General features: G+C 39.5%; 1 protein-coding gene across 3 annotated transcripts in view; it reads right to left on the bottom strand.

Annotated features, from left to right (window-relative positions):
* Positions 1-962: 962 nt before the first annotated feature.
* DMXL1 (Dmx like 1) overlaps positions 963-21,120 on the bottom strand; it is a 692,618-nt gene continuing 672,460 nt past the window's right edge. For all 3 annotated transcript variants that reach the window (XM_029570948.1, XM_029570967.1, XM_029570958.1), the window contains 5 exons: positions 15,319-15,408; positions 15,102-15,193; positions 11,219-11,271; positions 8,306-8,523; positions 963-2,161 (listed from right to left, as the gene is read on the bottom strand). In XM_029570948.1, coding sequence (XP_029426808.1) covers positions 1,937-2,161; positions 8,306-8,523; positions 11,219-11,271; positions 15,102-15,193; positions 15,319-15,408 — 678 coding nt within the window. In that variant the 3' untranslated portion in view covers positions 963-1,936. The remainder of the gene's footprint in view (positions 2,162-8,305; positions 8,524-11,218; positions 11,272-15,101; positions 15,194-15,318; positions 15,409-21,120) is intronic.

The raw sequence follows: 21,120 nt of genomic DNA on the forward strand, positions 1-21,120 counted from the left end.
TTAATATTTCTGATACTGTACACCCTAATTAGAACATATATTTGCATACATTTCTTTGCATAACCATATCAAAGTAAATTTACTAGCAAAGCTCGATGAAAACTAAAGTATTTTAGATCTTGACATGAAAATATTCAGAACATTAAACTTTAAATTTCAGTACACCAAAGTATTTAATCTTCTCCCTTGAACTGCTGTCACCGGTTTCTTCATGGAAATATAGTCACATAGTTATTACACTAATTACAAGTTTATATGCATAAAAATGTCCTTTGTTGCACCTCAAGTCAAGAAACCTGTGAATAAAATGATCATATACTGTTTACAATTTTTTAAAGATCTGTACTTTTAAAATAAAAGCATGCTTAGAATACTACAAAATTCACTTTATAAGTCCTTCATCACTATATTATATCAAATATAGTAACTTTCAATAGGACTGATTCATAAAAGCTTTTTTTTCCATTTTGTGTTTATAGGAAAAAGGTTTAGTAAATCGGGTCCAAAATTTTTAATATTTAACTATTTTAAATTACATATAATATTTTCCCTTCCTTCATTTTTTGACCTGTTTTTTTCCTTCTGCTTTAGGCTTCCAGCTCTATCAGAAGCAGGGCTGGGAACTGGGCCATGAGCCTTCATTTTAATTAGCCAAGGATTTCCCCCACCTCCACATTTTACATTCCTTCCCAATTCATCTAACGCCTGGCTGAAAGTCACACACCTGGACCCCTTTTGGAAACCTGCAATCATAGGACCTAAAATCTGGCCTTAGATGTCACAATTCTGCAATGGAACAGTGACTCCTTCCCCCTAGGGCTGTGAATGCTGCCTCCACAGAATCCAGCAACCTGCAAGCACAGTATTGCTACTGGGATAGATCTAAAAAATTGTTTTTTTCTGAAAACTATACTTCACAAAATATTTCTCCTGAGGAGGGGAGGGGCTCACAAAAATCACGATTTAATCAACCAACCATCCACTGTTTAATCTGTGTAAATTAAGCATTTACAAAACATTACAAGGTAAAATGTAGCTTGAAAGTTACAGAAACTGCAGCATATTAAGAGAAAGATGTTGTGCATTTGGTCAAAGATCTTAATGTACATAATTTTACAATTTGGCAAAAGAATCAAGCTTCTTAATTTTCACATAAATATATTTCAACTAATTTGTACATAAGAATTGAACTATTTTTATTTGTACACAGTAACTAATCATCTTAAATGTATTACTTGTAAAAGCTATTTCAATAGATAATGCACAATGTATTTAAGTGCTGGATGGTGTTTGAACATTGCTGGTCTACAAAAATTACAATGAAAATTCTAAAATGTGGACCTGTTTTATAAATGTTTTTCTCCAATTTTGTGCTGATTTATAAATCAGGCCCCTTTTTTGTTGCTTTTTATCTTGTACTAGACACTTAAAAAGTAAACATTTATCTACAGAACACAATTCTATATTATATATATATATCTATCTATATCTATAATACAGATATATATATATATATTTTTTATAATTTCCTTCTTTGCTGACAATTAAAATCATTCATAATCTTAATATGATTATTAAATTATATTCTTGGGAAGATATACACAATGTTTAAAAATATTTTTTTTAAGTGTGCATATTTCTGGACAAAGTTAAAAACAGGCAGTTTGTTAGAAATAAAGCAGCAACATCCATACACACATATATATAATATATTTTAACATGGCATCACCTACATTTCCTACTTTAGGTAATGTAGCAATTTCTGAATAATCTTCTTAATCATCTTTTTTTTAAGGCATCAGTGCTTCAACAGCAAAGTTCCATAAAATAAATATTAACAAAAGAAAGCATCACTTTTGGTATAACTGTAAAAAAAATGATCATTGCACCTTCTTGGAATTTGCTTTTAGACATTATGCACAGTACTGCCAGAATATCAGAGCATGAATTTCACATCATTTTTCAACACTTCATTTATTGTGCTAAAACAATCAGGCAGTATTCGCATCTTCACAGTGCCATCAGCTCCACAAGAAAAGATGTGATTGGCTGGTCCTATTTCAATCTGCATGACACCAGTTCCAATGTTTCTGAAGATGGACTGTCGGGCATGTTCATTGATAAACGTGTGGAGAAGATTAAAATTTGACAAGTTCCATATCTAAAATAAAGAATAACATCATTCACAATAGTAATTATATAACTACATCTGTCAATTGTAAAATTTTTGACATTTTTGTATCATCTAGTCTTCTCTTGGCCTCTTTGGCTTTCTAGCTGAATCAGCAGCTACTTTAGCTAAGGATAGCGTACAGTAGGTTTTGTCAGCTGAGTTTTTAAAAATCCCTTTCTAGCTTAACATAGCTATTTCAACTGCAGTCTAAATTCCCAGGAAAAACTGGTGAAAATGTGTTAGAATCAACGAAAAAGAGCACTCAATAGGTCCTGTAATAATTGATATATAACCAAATAAAAAAGGCACCTCTTATGTGTTTACTAGTATCATGGCTCAATACTAGATACAGTATACAACAATGTACCCAGCTTTATGTAAACGCCGCATCAGCAAGCCTGTCGATGTGTTTAATCTGAAGGACCTGAACCGTCCAGTCTGCAAATCATTTGCGGCTTGATGGCTGTAGTTTGTGTTGAAAAACAAAATAAATTTCAAAATCTTAATTTGGCTCAAAAGAGCTTGTCTCTTGTGTAGAATTTGCACCAAATCAGCTGTATCTTCCGACTAGCCCGGCAGCCACCTGCCGGTTATACATACGTTCTCTCTGTGTCTGTCCCGGCTGTATGGTCGAGGGTAACCCAAAAAGTATACAATCAGCTATTTGAAGTATTTAGTAATGCAGCAACATTAGCCTGCTTGAAGAATTCAACGAGATTCATATGCACCCCGACTGTACCAATTTAGCCAACCCGACAGCAGCCGGTATTTCGCTGTGGGACTGCAGCTTCTTCAGGGGTTGATATCTGCTGATAGTGAACCAATGGTCTCACATCGATATCTTCAGATCTTTTTGGGTTACCCTCGACCATACAGCCAGGACAGACGCAGAGAGAACTTATGTATAACCGGCAGGTGGCTGCCGGGCTAGTTGGAAAATACAACTGATTTGGTGCAAATTCTACACAAGAGACAAGCTCTTTTGAGCCAATTTAAGATTTTGAAATTTATTTTGTTTTTCCACACAAACAACAGCCATCAAGCCGCAAATGATTTGTAGACCGGATGGTTCAGGTCCTTCAGATTGAACACGTCGACAGGCTTGCTGATGCGGCGTTTACATAAAGTTGGGTACATTGTTGTATACTGTATCTAGTATATATTTATTTTGAGCCATGATACTAGTAAACACATAAGAGGTGCCTTTTTTGTTTGGTTGTAAATGTGTTAGAACCATGGATTCAAGCATAGGCAACATAGGAAAATGCCTTGGCTGTCAAATTCTAAAGATGCCCAAAAAATTGGGATTCTCCCTGTTGCTCTTTGATTTCAAGGGGCAAAAACCCCCATCCCCAGTCTTCTGCCTAGCGGCACCATAATCTTAAATCTGGCCCTGGTCAGAATTGCTGAAGCTTCGCTTTTAAGAGCTGTAAATACTGCCTTTACTGGATGAAGAAAAGTTAGGTCTGAGAATCAAACCCTGTTCTCTCTCATGGAATCATTTCTCAAATTTTCTCCTTAAAAAATGAAATATGCAGATATTTGAAAAGCTGCTGATCTCCAAAGCATTAAAAGATGCTTGCATATGAACTGAACATGATATAGATTATTGGATCTCAACCGCATCCTGGAGACATACCTAACCAGTCTGGTTTCCAAATATCATTAATAAGGATGCATGAGAGATTTGCAGACATTGGAAACTTGTCTCATGCATATTCATTATGGACATCCTACAAATCAGACAAGTTAGGAATTCCTCTGGACAGGGCTGAGAACCACCAATATTAATAAGGGAGATCAACACCTCCATTAAGGCACATTTCTAAGACAAATAAGCCAAGAGTTATTAAGAGTGAGTATGTGTGTGGGGTAGAGTACATTTTGAAGGCAAAACATTACTTTTGTGAAAGTCAGTGGAAGTATTTCATTTATTAGGGATGACATGGAAATCAATGAAGTGCAAACACCATTACTTAATTCTTATAAATAGCTAAATAGACCGCTGGGTTAGAATCTGAGGAATCTGATTGGCTGGACTACAGAGGATTAACTCATTGTACTATTAGGAACATTCAAATCAACTGCTTATTTAAAACACAAAAACATTCCGTGCCCCCAAACAAATTTTATATTTTATCTTAAAATAGCAATAATCCCTTCTGGACTGTGCACTGACTGAAGTAATACACTACCTGTGCTTCATCTCCTCTAGACAAAGCATTAAACTAGTTGTGCATGTCCTATGTATTGATGAGTACATACAAGAGAAGTGTAGAATAAACTTGCAGGTCCAGAAACACAAATTGAAGCTATAAAAAGCTGTTCTCCATTGGAACAATTTAATCTTCAGTTATTAGAATTTGAAAAGAATTTGGAAAAATTTAAGGGAGATTTAAAAGCTGTCAAGTTCAAGAAATTTCAACAGGACGAATTCAATTATAAAAAAGGTTACGTCTACCCATTGATGGCTACCAACCGTATCTCGAAAAAGACAGTGACCTTTGCACAATCCTTTCGGATGATTCCTCCGGAGAAGAAGGGCCACCTATGGGAAACCAGGACCAACAGATAGTGTCTATATGTTTCCCTCCACCTGGTCAAACTTTTTCATTGGCAGTGTCATGTTTCTCATCTGTACCGCCTTCATTTTTAGACTCAGCATAGCCATATCGGAACTCCCGAAATCCATGGTCCCAGGGGTGGGCTGAACCCCCAACAATCTCAAAGAGTCATGTGAGCCACATGCCAACAGCAAGGCCCGTGGCAGTGAGCAAAGGTGGTGTTGACAACGTATTTAATTTGTCATCTCGCTCGTTATCAGTATCTGAACTTCGGGTGTTGGGAAAGGGTCTCTTTTGTCCCTACCGTAAAATGCAATGATTTTGATGTACAAATTCACCTTTACCGTTTCTTTAGATCACTGAAACTTAAAGCTTTTTTTTGCTAATACCCCGATATCTCAAGATGGTTTATTGGTTTTTACAAAATCCAGACGGCTCCCTCCAGGCCCTGTAGACCCCGCTTTAATTGTCTTTGAAAAATTGATCTGGTCTGAAATTGCTGATATTAATTCAGAACACGGATATGTGTTTCAGAATGTATCCCGTGATGAAAGGACAGCCATTACATTGCTAGCAGCAGATCCAAGTATTATAATTAAACCTGCGGATAAGGGTGGGAGTATTGTGATTCTTGATAAATCTTCTTATGAGACGGAGGTGATTCGTCAATTAAATGATTCTGAATTCTATTTACCACTTCCCCTTGACCCTACAAATGACCTTATGGCTACAATAAAATCTTTAGTGCAAGAAGCTCAAGACCGGAAATTTATTACCTCTTGTGAAGCCCAATTTTTGGTATCAGAATTCTCAGTGACCCCGGTCTTTTACGTCTTGCCTAAAATACACAAATCCCTTCAAAATCCCCCGGATGCCCTACTGTGGCGGGTATTGGGTCTCTTTTGGAGCCATTATCTAAATTTGTAGATATTTTTTAAAAACCATTTGTTCCCCTGAGCAAATCTTTTGTCCGAGACATTACACATCTCATTACCATTCCTTCATGATCTTCCTGTTCCTCCTGAATCATGCTACTTGGGCACATTGGACATCATCTCACTATACACAAATATCCCCCAAGATGAGGCTTTGAAGGTTATTGAAGCCACACTGAATCTTAGTACCGGGTTCTATCCGTGTCCCTACCTCTTTTTTGTTAGATTTAGCCCATATAGCTCTTACAAAAAACTTTATTTTTTACTATACTTTTTACCAACAAGTAAAGGGCACGGCTATGGGTGCCACTATGGCCCCTAGCCTAGCATGCCTTTATGTCACAGAATTTGAAAATACTCATGTTTACTCCTCAGATTGGCTACCATTTATACACCTCTGGCTACGATACATCGATGACGTGCTACTCAATTGGTCAATTTTTTATGTTTCTTGACTGGCTTAATCAGTATAATCACAATTTGCAGTTTAATTTTAACATACATTGCAATAAAATTTCCTTTCTTGACATAATGATCTCTCTAAACTCTGATAGTTTTTCTACCTTGAGTTTCCGTAAAGATATGGATGGAACACTCTCTTGACTTTTGACAGTTGTCATCCGTGTCATCTTAAACATAATATTCCTTCAGGCCAATTTCTAAGATTGTGCCGGCTCTGCTCTTCGAAGATCAAGTTTATGTCCCAAGCTAAGCAGATTACTGCCAGGTTCTGTGAAAGAGGGTAGCCCCGTAAAGTCCTGAGGAAAGCTTATAAACTGGCTTACCATGTGAATAGGGATTTACTTTTTTTTACCCCAAAACCACTCATCTGACACTTCTGTTAATTGTATTTTCCCGTTTTCCACCTCGAGTGCTAAAATCACTGAGATTATCCGTAAACATTGTTTTTCTTTGTCATTGGATACATTTTCAATTGTCCTCTGCGGTTCACTTACTGTTGGGGTAAAAACCTCCAGGACATGTTGGTTCATTCTGCATATATCTTTGATAGTTCACATACACAGCTCCAAGGTGGACATAAGCCATGTGGACATTGTTCAGTTTGCCCCTTGACGTCCCCCATAACATGATTTACACACCCTATCTCTAAAAAAAACATTTGTGTTATATGGTTCCTCAGATTGTTCTACTTCCGGGGTGGATTATGTGATTCGTTGTCCATGCCAGAAACTGTATGTAGGCAAAACCTCTCGTATGATAAAAACTGGTATCATTGACCATCGTTCCAACATAAAAAATAAACGGGAAAATGCTTCCCTGGTCGACCATTGGACCCAGGCATCTCACTTGGTACAGGATCTGTACTTTTTTGTTCTTGATGTAGTTTGCCCCCCATTGCGGGGAGGTAACTACTCTGAGTTTTTGCTTAAGAGGGAACAAAAATGGATTTACTTATTGGATACAGTTACACCCAAAGGATTGAATGCTAAACTGGAATGGAGTTATTTTACTTGACGTTCCCTTGCAGTGATTGGATTGGCTGTCTTTTCTGCTCTCTGATTGGTTTAGACTCTTGGTGTCCTGATTGGTTACTTTCCCTGCTTCCCTGAGTCCCCTGTAATTTTCGTGCCAAAACTTGTGTTTTAAATTGCTGAAGTACTGAAAGCCTCTGCACTCCCTGGAAACTCTGATTTGCTACAAATATGGTATGTTGATAGTATGTTCTTACCTCTGTGTCAGCTTGCCCTCCCTATTTTGGTTCTGATGTATATATTTATGTTTACAGAATGCTGTCATAAAGAAGTCTGTCCCTCCAGGCGCACCCTGTCAGCGAAACACGGGGTCCGTGTCAGGGGACCCGTAGAATTGTTATTATAAACCAAGTGGAGTTGCCATTACATGAAATACTAATAAATTTGATGATAAATTGATGATAAATTTCTGGACCTGCAAGTTTATTCTGCACTTCTCTTGTATGTACTTGCATTGCTGAGTGCAGCCCTAGCTCTCTTGTGGCATTTTTGGATCCCTATGTATTGATGAGACCATCTTATTAAATGCTCCTACACCAATGGAATCAAACTAAATGGATTCTATTATCAATTTGGGAATATTTTTAGAAACAATGTATTTCTGAAGTTGTGTGTCAGTTTATAATGTAAATAAAACAACGTATTATATATATTTTAAAATTAAGCAATGGCAATACATTTGGAAAATTTATTTTTCCTCAAACACAACATTGGAAAAACCATTTAAAACATCAGGTCCAAAATGAAGTAATGGTCAGTAGTGGCTGCTATCTCAATATGGTTACTCACAAGGGTTTAAGGAGGCGAGTACTATATTTAAACTTTCACAGGAATCTAGTATTTTTATTATCACTTTACTTCACGGAAATCAAACACTGCAAATTTAGAGCAAAAGTTATACTTCTGTTTTAATCATCTATAACAAAGATGGTATGAAAACGTTTTGTAATAAAAAGGACTGGAAAGTAAAGCTATACCTTTCCCACTCAAACAATCTGTGCAATTTCCCTTTGCTGTGGTCTACCATTCTGAGGATTCCTATTATGTGACTCTGCCTTCACTTGGAATGCATGGAAATAATAAAAGAATATTAGTCTGAAAGAGCTCTGTCCACAAGCAACTACCACTTAAAAGGAATACCTTTATGTTGCCTTCTGCAGATCCAGTGATAAAATATTCCTCGGCTGGATCTACAGCAATTGCTTTAACTGGAGAATCATGACTCTGGAAAACCTGTCTCTGTTGTCTTTGATGGAGATCAAACACACACATGAATCCTTTTCTGCCTCCAGATATTAGCAGTTGATGCTTTGGAGCATATGCAAGAACCGTGGCTCCACTATCATGGCAGGTAAAAGCTGAAATTCAAAACAGGAGGAAACAATGACACCATTCTACTCTATGTAAAGTATAATAGCAACAAATGGCAACTGAAGTCAATTTGTTACACAAAAGGTTAAATGGTTGTCAGACTGTAATGATTTTCAGTCATTAATGCAATGGGCAAGACCTGACCAGGTAACATGGAATTAGAAAATTATGTATACTTAATGCTAATACACTGAGTTTCTCTAACAATAACATCTTATCTAACATCTAATTTGTCTAAAATCCAAAACAAAACTCTCAAAGTAATTTAAAAGTGCAGCAATAATATACTGCTGCTGACAATTTTCAGAATATTAATTTTCCAGGTTTATTAGAAAACATTGAACTGTAGTTACCATTGTCTTGTCACAGCATTTTAAATATATAGCTACATACAATACAACTGGGAATTATCAAAATATTGTTCAAAATTGCATATTTCCTGTGAGTGTACAGAAGCTTCAAAGAAAGGAAAGAAAATAGTTTAAAATAGCATCACATAAGTAAGATTAAAATGTAGTACAATTTTATTAGCTGATCTGCCTCTGTTAAGAACACCACCACTTGGAAATACAAAATTACATAGAAGTGACCATCACAATTTATGCCCACTTGGAGTTTTGATTAGAGCTTATCTTTGAAAATGTTTTGAACATCAGTAGATGCTACTTTCACAACTTACCAACAATAAATTACTTTATGTCATTCTGATTTTACTGAACTGCATGACTACTGAAAATGTAAAAAGTTTAAAAAGAAGCAAAATTGGCAAAAAGTATATGAGAGAGATTTTCTATAGTTTAACAAAAGTGAAAGTATCATTTACATTCATATTGCCAAAAATTCCAATTGGGTTGGGGGACACAATTCAGACTTATCTGGTTAAGTGCAGATGTTTCAATATTTGGCTGTGTGCACAGTTGCCTCTTAGCCAGATAACTATTTATCTTGCTAGTCAGCCTGCTAAGTGGGGGTGCAGGATGAGGGCATAGTTACTTATCTGGAAGACCCCCTAGATTCATCAAAATGCGATAATTATCGCATGGTTAATGCCTGTGATAAGGAAAAGGGGCGTGGCTATAATTTTAGAATTACCGCACCACGCACTTAGTGCTTCGCATAGGTAGTTTATCGCAACATGCATTAACATTTTCACACCCTGCGATACTTGTACTTCACTACATGCGAAGTGCCCAGACAAGCATTTCTTACTTTTGGAGCGGGAAGGAAGAGAGAGGGAGAGAGAGCAAGACTCTTTATAAATAGTTGACTAATATGAAAGCCATATATTACTATAGGACAGCCATCTAGTACTCGAGGTGAGGTTTTGGTGGGGGTCTAGGGTTTTGAGGCCAGTTTTACATGCAGAGTGAGACATATGAACAGCACAGTAGACCTCTGTGAAGATATGATGTGATATGGAGTGAGAAAAGTTAGACTAAGATGAGATTACTTCAATGTTCTCTCACCTTATCTTGATAGTACCTTGGTAGACAGTCTATCAAGCTAGGGCAAGAGAACATTGTAGAAATCTCCTTTCCTCATTCCAAACATCATCAAACCTTCACAGAGGTCTACTGTGCTGTTCGTATGTCTCACTCTGCATGTAAAACTGGCCCCAAAACCCTAGGCCACCACCAAAACCTCACCTCGAGTTACTAGCTGGCCCTCCTATAGCAGTATAAATAGTTGACTACTATGTGTGCTACCCCAGAGGCTCTCTCTCTCTCTACTCCACATGCTCAAAAATGCCAGAAATGGAATTTGCAATATTTATCGTGAACTGCGTTTTGGCCGTATCGAACAGCTTAACGCCAGGAAAACAGGTGTAGTTATTTCCGGCGTTAAAAGCATGCGATAGTTTGTGTTATGTTATCACACGGTGCGATACTGCCCCTCTCTCCAATCCCACTCATTTGAAGAAATTTGACAAATTTGCATTCGTGCCGCGCGTTGCTATAAATATTGCATGTGTTATCGCGGGCGTTAACGCCATAACGCATTTTGATGAATGACCCTGTAAGTCAGAAAGCAGGCCTAAAGTTAGCCAGATAAACATATCTGTTATTAGATATCTTATATATTCAATAGTGCAGCCAAATAGCTGAATATCTTGGCCAAGTTAGCTGGATATTTTTATCTGGTTAACTTGCTCAGCCGGAGAGCAGCTGAATATGGACCTCGATCTATTTAACTTGAAAATGAAAAAAAAATCAAATGTGATTTTGCTAACATTTTACACTATATATAAAAATATAGCCAGGAAATAAGGCTGGGTATCTTAAAAAGCTAAGCTCACACTACCTTTATAAAATAAACTGTCACATAGCTGACATCGTATTTCTTTTGCATTATTTTTCACACAATCAAGGATGTCATTGTATGTGTGTTTCTTTTGGAAATGGGGTTTGATGATGGTTTTCAAAAAACATTTTTTTTTTTTTTTTTTTTAATCACCACGCACTTTGGCGTACTCACAGTTTTGAGTAAACAGGGAAAAACACATTTTGTCCACTACCTTTACACTTAGCTAAAATATATGGCCATCTAGTTCTGACTGGGAATATTTAATTGCGAATATACTGGAAAAATTATAATTTTCTTACCCAGCATATCAAAATCAAGTATGTGATGGAAATGAAATAGAACATTTATCATTCTTTTCTAGACGAGTATTTTACTTACCGTGAACTAAACTATTACTAGGGGTCACCAAAGTATCCCATAGGCATATATTTCTGGGAGGAAAAGAAAAAAAAAAAAGTTACATTGAATTTGAATAGCCTTTTCAATTGACTTTTCTCTCAGTTACTAAAAATAGCATTAATACAATTTGCATCAATGAAAAGAATATACTCCTACCAATACCAAGCAAACAATGTTAGTATAATTTATTCAGAATTTAAAACAAATCACAGAATCAAAAATAGGGTCAGAAGAGACCACAAGAAACACTGACGATAAAAGGATCTTTATCGCTATTATATATATCCTACTTTACCTGATTCAGTGAAGGAGAAATTACTACTTACCTGATAATTTCCTTTTCTTTAATGAAGACAGGTTAATCCATGACCAGTGGGTTATACACTTCTACCAGCAGATGGAGAAGGAGCAAAACCGCATCCTCCTGGGCCTGCACATCCAGGTGGTAATGTCTGGAAAAGATGTGTAAGGAGAACCACGAGACAGCTTGGCAAATCTCAATGGGAGACAATCTAATCTCCGCTCACAACACTGCCTGAGCCCTAACCTGACTAAGCAACAGCTGCTCAGCATCAACATACGCGGTCGTGATATCCTCCTCAATCCAGTAGACTATCATAGCTTGCGACACCGGCTCACCTTGACGATTCCCACTGTGGAGTATAAACAGCCAGTCCGTCTTCCCGAGAGGTTTAGAAACCTCAAATATCTCATGATATGCCGCTTGACATCCAAAGTCTGTAACAGACTATATTCATCCACATCTCTCTCCCTGTCCAGTATCGGCAGGGAAATAGATTGATTCAAGTGAAAATCCGAGCCCACCTTCTGCAAAAAAGGACGGAACAGTTAGCAGTGGGATTGCCCCCAGAGTCACTTGCAGGAACGGCTCCCGGCAAGACAGCCTGCAGTTCGGAAATTCTATGAGCAGAACAACATCCTCAAATAAGTAACCTCAAGAAGAGGCTGCACAGAGGTCAAAAGGTGGGACCCGCCAGAAAATCCAGAACCAGATTAAGACTCCACAAGGGCACTGGCAACCGCAAGGGGGGGGGGGGGGGGACACGACAAAGATGCTTCACTTCTTTCAAGAACCGGGCCACATCCGGATAGGCTGACAAGGTTTCACAATCCATCTGACATTGGAAACAGGCAAGAGCCACCACATGTATCTTCAAGGAATTAAAGGCCAAACCCTTAATCAACATATCCTGCAAAAAATCCATGCTGAGTGGGTTCTTAACCAAATGAGGATGAACCCCTCGTTCCTCTCACCAAGCCTCAAGCACTCGTTAAACCTAAACAAAGGCTAAGGAAGTGGAGTACTTTCACGCTCGAAGCAAGGTGGAAATCACAGCAGTAGAATATCCATGCTTCAGCAACCGAGCCCTCTCAAGGGCCTTACCATAAGACAAAATCGAGTCAGATCTTCACGAAGAATAGGCCCTGCCATAGCAGATCACTGTGGACCGCTAATCAGAGAGAAAAATCCACCAGGAGACATCGCAGATATGCATACCACGGTCTCCCGGGCCAATCTGGTGCCACCAGAAGCACCATCCTCGTGTCTCTCCCAATTCTCAGAATCATTTCGCCCAACATGGGCCAAGGGGGAAAAGGCATATAGAAGCTTGCCTTCCAGCCACTCCTGCACGAGGGCATTGATGCCCAAAGACTTCAGATCTCTCTTCTGATTGAAGAAGCGAGGAATCTACACACTGTGTGATGTCGCCAGCAAGTCTAGAAATGGGAGGCCCCAGCAGCCCACTATGAGCTGGAATGCTTTGTTTGACAATTACCATTCTCCTGGATCCATACACGGTCTGCTGAGAAAGTTGGCTATTACACTGTCTTTTCCTGCAATGTGTGAGCCTGAGATCTCCTGAAGATGTACTTCCGCCCATTCCATGAGTTGGGCTATTTCCTGTGACATTTGCTGGCTCTTGGCTTCTCCCTGGTGATTGATGTAAGCCACCATTATTGCATTGTCTAACATCATTTGGACCGCTCAACCCTGTAAGCAGTCAACAAATCACAAGAATGCCAACTGAATGGCACAGGCTTCCAGCCTATTGATGCTCCAGAGAGACTCCTCTGTACTCCAGCGCCCCTGCGCTGTCAACTTTTGATAGTGAGCCCCCCAACCCTGGAGGCTTGCATCTGTCATGAGTATTAACCAGTCTGGTGTTCATAGTTGTACGCCCTTCCTTAGATAATCCGCTTGCAACCACCACTGCAGTTGGATGCTGATCTCCACCGGTAACTGAAGCTGTATTGAGTAGTCCTGAGACTGTGGATGCCAATGTGCAAGCAGTGTGAGCTGAAGAGGATGCATATGTGCCCATGCCCACAGAACCAATTCTAAGGTGGTTGCCATCAACCCAAGTACCTATAGAAATTGGGTGTATTGTTTTTGTCAACTGTCACACCTGCACCATCACTTTATAAATGAGGATCTCCGGCAGGAATACATTGCCTTGCTTTATGTTGAAACTAACACAGGTATACTCTAGTGTCAGAGATGGCTGCAGATTGCTCTTGGCCAAGTTCACCACTCAACCTAGTTCCTGTAGTAAGGAGATCACCTTGCGCGAGCCCTAAAGACTCTTTCATGGTCTTGGCCAGAATGAACCAATCGTCTAAGTACGGGTGAATAAAAATGCCATCCTCTCTCAACACTGCTGCTACCACACCATCATGCCCTTGGAGACGGTTCTGAGTGTGGTGGCCAACTAAATTGTAGCGCTTGAAACTGATAGTGTCACCCCAAAACAGTGAAATGCAGAAAATCATTGATGCTCCAGTCAGATGGGAATATGCAGATATGCCTCTGACAAATCCAGAGACAAACTCCCCTGACTGTACTATCATCATCACTGAGTGTAAGGTTTTCATGCAGGAATGATAGCAATTCAAATACATCAGATGGATTTATAAAAAGAATAGTGATCACTTGTGCATTTCCACTTAGGATTTATTTTAAAAATTTCTATAGCGCCATCCTGTATTCTAAGGAGGTTACAGAACATGAATTAAAATTTACAAAGCTATCATATAACACAAATAAAAGTGGATCTATATACAGACAACCAACAAGGATTGAATTACATAGTCTGGGTAAACTAATAAGTATGGGTGTAGATTGCTTATTGCGGCGGTTACTACCCCTAATTAAGCTAGATATTTCACTTAGATGCAGCTCCAACACTGCTCTCTACATTAATGGTGGGGGTGGAAGGGAAATGGAACCAAAAGGTTACTAAGAGCCAAGAGAAACAGATAAGTAAAAAAAAAAAAAAAGTGCGAAACTTGCTGGGCAGACTGGGTGGGCCGTTTGGTCTTCTTCTGCCATCATTTCTATGTTTCTATGTTTCTTTGCAGGTATGTTTCTCTATGCTCAAGCCTTACTGCACTAAGATTCTAAAATATCTTATGTGCCTCTTCAAACAAATATCGTTAAAGTTTTTTTCAATTTCTCAAGACAGGATTCTTTCCAAAGTAAGTGATAATTGGTTCCAAAGAACCAGATCGGCTACTGCAAACATTCTGTTGAGAGATTCCATCAATTTTAATAGAAGAGACGATTAATTTAAATTATATTAGAGGAAAGAAAAGAAAGAGTTCTAAGTCTTAGAAAGCCAAATGTGGGAAGCTAATCTGGGTACTAAGTTACAGGTCAGTTACCCATCAGTTTGAATACATAGGATACTGGAAAACATCTTCCAGAATCACCTTCCAGATCATTCCAAAAAGAAAAACACAATCAAATCATTTGGCAGGTGACAATATCCACAGCATGAGGGCAAATTGGTAATAAGGCTGATCTCTGATTAACTTGCAGATCGAATCTAGATCTCCTTACCTGTTGTCGTTAGACTGCCCAGCTGTAGCAATCAAAGAGGAGGAACTGACGAAAACAAAATCATTGGCTGTTTTGTTATGACACTGCCATGTCTGAAAATTATAGCAGACAAGTACAGAAATTAAATTTTTTGTTAAAAATAATATGAAAAGTTAATTTTTCATACTACAAGCATATACTACCAGCTAATGTAATTATGCAAGATTAGTTCATTTACCAGGTATGGTTTAGATGCGTTTCCAACAGCTGAACACTTCCACTTTGCCTGATACAGACATATATATCCATCACCATCAGCAATCCCAAACTAAAAAAGAAAATAATGGGAAAGGAAATAAATATTTCAAAGATGTTTATAATTATATTTCAGGAAGAGGTAATCATACTGTACAATATGCAAGTAATACTGATTTGCTCTCCACAGCTAAAAATAAAAGCACCTAATACATCATTTACTGGACTCAGGACTAAAGTACTACTCCATACATTTTTCAAGGATCTCAACTAACTTGAGGACTGCAAGGCTGACACACAGAACTAAATGCATTTAAAATTTTGCATATAAATTATACTGTACTAAAGGTCCATAAACAGTTACTGGCCAGGAAGATTTTGGATAGCAAGTTTGCTTACTGTAAATGGTGTTTTCGTAGCTAGCAGGATAATTAGCCATAACATATTGGATGACATCATCTGGTGGCACCAAACTGATTCATCTCTTCTAGCTAGTAGAACTTTAAGCTCTAAGTATATGCAGGAGTTCCGATGCGGTTGTTGCCTCAAGAGCATTCTCAGTCGATGACACAGCTTAATCTAGCCAGATATTCAACTCTCCAGGGAGGTGGCCAGGTATTTAGCATGGCTAATTCATCCTGCTAGCTACGGAAAGCACAGTTTACTTGCTTTTTCCGTCGATAAGCAGGCTGAATTAACCATTAAATGAAGAGTCCCAAGCTGAAGGTAACAGTGGAGTGTGTACTGAGCAAGCACCTAGACTCCACATGGAGAGTGAACTACTTCAAAATCAGGTTGCGCAAAACTGCCTTTACAAATGTACTGTTTGTGAGAGACTGTAATGGGATGTAAAAGTGTGAACTTGATGACCAAGTTGCAGCTTTGCAGATGTCTTTGAGAAGAACGTCTCACAGATGAGCAACGAAAGAGGCTATAGCTGTCATTTGATGAGCTTTGACAGAGTCTGTGATTTGAAAGTCTGCTTGATGTGTAGAAATGCTGAATGCATTCCACTATCAAGTTTGATGAAGTACATTTGTTGACTACTACTCCAAGTCTGTTAGGACCATAGGATACAAAGAACTATAAAGTTAAGTGATGTGGATGAATCCTCTTTTTTTTAGTAAGCCAAAGCCCTTTTGCAATCTAACGAATAAAGGGTCTTCTCTCCTTCATGTGCATGTGGCCTTGGGAAGAAAGTGGGTAACATGATGGATTGATTGACACAAATTTGAGTCTACCTTCCGGAGAAACTCTGGGTGAGTGTGGAGCATCATTATATTGCAGAAGAATTTCATATAATGTGAACAGTGAATTAGAGCTTGGAGTTTGCTGATTCTTCTTGCTGAGTTTACTGCTAAAAGAAACACAAACTTCCACATCAAGAATCTGAAAGAAGTAGTCTCAAATGGCTCAAAAGGTGACATCATCAACTGAGGAAGGGCCATATTCAAGTTTCATGGAAACTAAGTTTTAACATGCCATAAACCTTTTATAAATGCTGAAACTAGTGGATGAATTAAAATCGGTTTATCATCTACTGAAACATGGTAAGCCATTCTGAAGCTGATATGCACTCTTAAAGAAGATGTAGCAAGAACAGATTCAGAAAGCAGAAGCAAGTACTTCAGCAAATATTTGGGCTCACAAGAAAATGGGTACAAGACATTTTGTTGACACTATGCGGAATATCTAATTCATTTAAAATAAGAAATTACTACTAACCTGATCATTTCCCTTTCTTTAAGAATCAGATGAATCCAGAACCAGTGGGTTATGCATCTCTACCAGCAGATGGAGATGGAGCAAAGCGGATATCACAGTATATATACTTCTGCAGTGACATCAGTCTGCTGGTATTCTCTTCAAAAGCCAACTGTGAACAGACTAGCAAAAACTTGATTAACAACAGATAACTATTTCAGTACTCAGTCAACAAGAAACATTGAGTTCAGACAAAGAATGCAACAACACTAGTCTAGGGATTGGACTAACACTTACCAGTAACCCCTGGAACATGTGGCCACGGAGGAGGACCATAGCCCAATAATTCGGCTGCCAAGGGTGGGAAGCTGGATTTCATCTAACTATCTTAAAGAAAAGGAAATTATCAGGTAAGTAGTAATTTGTCATTTCTTAGCATCTAGTCAGATGAATCCAGGACCAGTGGGATGCACCCAAGCTACTCCCGAATAGGGAGGGAAGCTGCTCATGGTCCCTAGAAATGAGAGTGGTGCCGAGTGATTGGAGAAGAGCGGTGGTGGTCCCGCTTTAGAAGAGTGGGAACAGAGAAGAGGCTGGTAACTACAGACTGGTTAGCCTCACCTCGGAGGTGGGAAAAGTAATGGAGTCACTGTTGAAAGAAAGAATAGTGAACTATCTACAGTCGGGAGAATTGCTGGACCAGAAGCAGCATGGATTCACCAGGGGAAGATCTTGTCAGAGAAATCTGATTAACTTTTTCGACTGGGTAACCAAGGGTTTGGATCGAGGAAGAGCACTCAATGTCATCTACTTGGACTTCAGCAAAGCTTTTGACACGGTCCCGCACAGGAGACTGGTGAATAAAATGAGAAACTTAGGAGTGAGTGCCAAGGTGGTGGCCTGGATTACAAACTGGTTGACATACAGAAGACAATGTGTAGTGGTGAATGGAACTTACTCTGAAGAGAGAGCTGTGTTGAGCAGAGTGCTGCAGGGATCGGTGTTGGGACCGGTCCTGTTCAATATCTTTGTGAGTGACATTGTGGATGGAATAGAAGGTAAGGCTTGTCTTTTTGCGGATGACACTAAGATCTGCAACAGAGTGGACACGCCGGAAGGAGTGGAGAGAATGAGACGATATCTAAGGAAACTGGAAGAGTGGTCGAAGATATGGCAGCTGAAATTCAACACCAAGAGGCGCAGAGTCATGCATATAGGGGGTGGAAATCTGAAAGAACTGTATTCGATGGGGGGAGAAGGGCTGATGTGCATGGAACAGGAGAGAGACCGGGGGGTGATAGTGTCTAATGATCTGAAGTCAGCGAAACAATGTGACAAGGCGTTAGCTAAAACCAGAAGAATGCTGGGCTGCATAGAAAGAGGAATATCGAGTAAGAAAAGGAATGAGATTATCCCCTTGTACAGGTCCTTGGTGAGGCCTCACCTGGAGTACTGTGTTCAGTTCTGGAGACCGTACCTCCAAAGGGCCAGAGACAGGATGGAGGCGGACCAGAGAAGGGCGACCAAAAAGGTGAAAGTTTTTCATAAAATGACTTATGAGGATAGATTGAAGAACCTAAATATGTATACCCTGGAGGAGAGGAGGAGCAGGGTTGATATGATACAGAATTTCAGATACTTGAAAGGTTTTAATGATCCAAAGACAATGACAAACCTTTTCCATTGCAAAAAAAATCAGAACCAGGGGTCACGATTTAAAACACCAGGGAGGAAGACTCAGAACCAATGTCAGGAAGTATTTCTTCACAGAGAGGGTGGTGGATGCCTGGAACGCCATTCCGGAGGAAGTGGTGAAGACCAAAACTGAGAAGGATTTCAAAGAGGTGTGGGATAAACACTGTGGATCCATCAAGTCTAGAGGATGTGAATGAAGTGAAGAGGCGTGGGGGTGATTTGTGGGAATGATGGCTACTACCTGGAGAGTAATATCCTAATTAAATAAACATACACACGGTTAATGCGACTCCAACACTGCTCTATGCTTCAACAGCAAGAGGAAATGTGAAAAAAAAAAAAAGGATTTGCATCCACAAAAAAGCAGGGGAGTAGCTTGCTTGATCCGGCGGTTACTACCCCAAACCAAATTATCCTGATACTTCACTTTCAATGATATCCAGCATAGTTCTCTGCTTCAACGGCAGGAGGAATGATGAAAAGATGATTTATATTCGGACAACCACCAACAAAGACTGAGTTGCACAGGCTGGATAAACATGCATGGGAGTAGCTTGCTATGACGGCGGTTACTACCCCTAAACAATTAGCTAGATACTTCACTTAGATGCAGCTCCAGCACTGATACTTCACTTAGATGCAGCTCCAGCACTGCTAACTACATCGATGGCGGGGGTGGAAGGGAAATAGAACAAAAAAGTCACTTGCAAGGGACAAGAGAAACAGGTAAGTATGGGGAAAAAAGTGAAAGCTTGCTGGGCAGACTGGATGGACCGTTTGGTCTTCTTCTGCAGTCATTTCTATGTTTCTATGTTTCTTGGGCCTGCACATCCAGTCGATAATACCTGGAAAAAGAGTGTAAGGATGACCATGTTGTTGCTTGGCAAATGTCAACGGGAGACAACAATCTAAATTCCGCCCAAGACACTACCTGAGCCCTAATGGAATGAGCCCTAACCTGACTAGGCAATGGTTGTTGAGCATCCATGTATGCAGTCGTGACTACCTCCTTAATTCAGTGAGCTACTGTAGTCTGCAAAGCCAGCTTGCCCTGTTTACTACCACTATGGAGAACAAAGAGATAATCCGTCTTCCTGAGAGGTTTAGAAACCTCCAGATACTTCACGATATGTCTCTTAACATCCAAGGTTCTCAGCATCTCTCCCCTTATCCAGAGATGGCAGGGAAATGGACTGATTCAAGTGAAAATCTGAGACCACTTTTGGCAAAAAGAAAGGAACAGTACACAACTGAATCGCCCCCGGAGTCACTTGAAGGAACGGCTCCTGGCAAGACAAGGCCTGCAGCTTGGAAAGTTGATGGAAAGAACAAATCACCACAAAAACCACTGTTTTCAAGGTCAGAAACCACAAGGAAAGATTACGAATGGATTTGAGCATAGGGCCCATTAAGAAACCCAAAACCAGATTAAGATTCTACAAGGACTCGGGTAACAGCAAGGACAACAAAGCTGTTTCACTCCTTTCAAGAAACAGGCCACATCTGGATGAGCTGACAAGGGACCACCATTCACCTGACCCCTGAAACAGGCAAGAGCCGCTACTTGCACCTTTAAGGAATTAAGGGCCAACTCTATTCAACCCACCTTGTAAAAACTCCAAAATGAGCAGGATCTTAACCAAATGAGGAAGAACCCCCTCGATCTTCACACTAAGAAAGTGGAAAACGTTCTTGTTCGTAATAAGGTGGCAATCACCGCAGTAGAATATCCACGCTTCAGCAAGCGAGCCCTAAAGGGTCATACCTTAAGACAAATTCAAGTCGAATCTTTGTGAAGAACAGGACCTTGCCACAACAGATTCCCTTCACAAAACAAATTTTAAAAAAAACCAAAAACCTTAGATGCTTTCCAGTGAGCCTCCCAACTGGAGCAAATTACGGTTCAGAGAAATTTGCCATAGCTTACAGTTCAGACCATATAGACCCACGAAATTAATCTTCAAGTCCCACTGCTTTCGCCGACACTAGCACAGTTCTTGCTCCCACTTGCCAAGCTATAGTTATGTCCAGACAGAAAACACTGCATCTCTTCTACAGTTTCAAAAATGAAGCTTTTATTCTATCACAAATCAATCACTCTTATACACAAATCCATCCATCATCAACTCCAACTCGACCTTGAAATTCCCTTAACTCTATACTCCTCCAACAGACCTATTAGAGATATTCATAAAGGCACTTTAAATTTCCCCCCCATGAAAGCCACACGCCTTTCCTCGACCAAAGACCGAGCATTTTCAACAGCTGGACCATCCATTTGGAATAACATCCCTTCAAACCTCAGACTGGAACCCTGCCTCTCAACTTTCAGAAAAAAACTCAAGACGTGGCTCTTTCACCAGGCCTTCCCCGATCCCCCAGACAA

The sequence above is a fragment of the Rhinatrema bivittatum genome, chromosome 1 (genome assembly GCF_901001135.1).
Source record: "Rhinatrema bivittatum chromosome 1, aRhiBiv1.1, whole genome shotgun sequence".
Classification (NCBI taxonomy): domain Eukaryota; kingdom Metazoa; phylum Chordata; class Amphibia; order Gymnophiona; family Rhinatrematidae; genus Rhinatrema; species Rhinatrema bivittatum.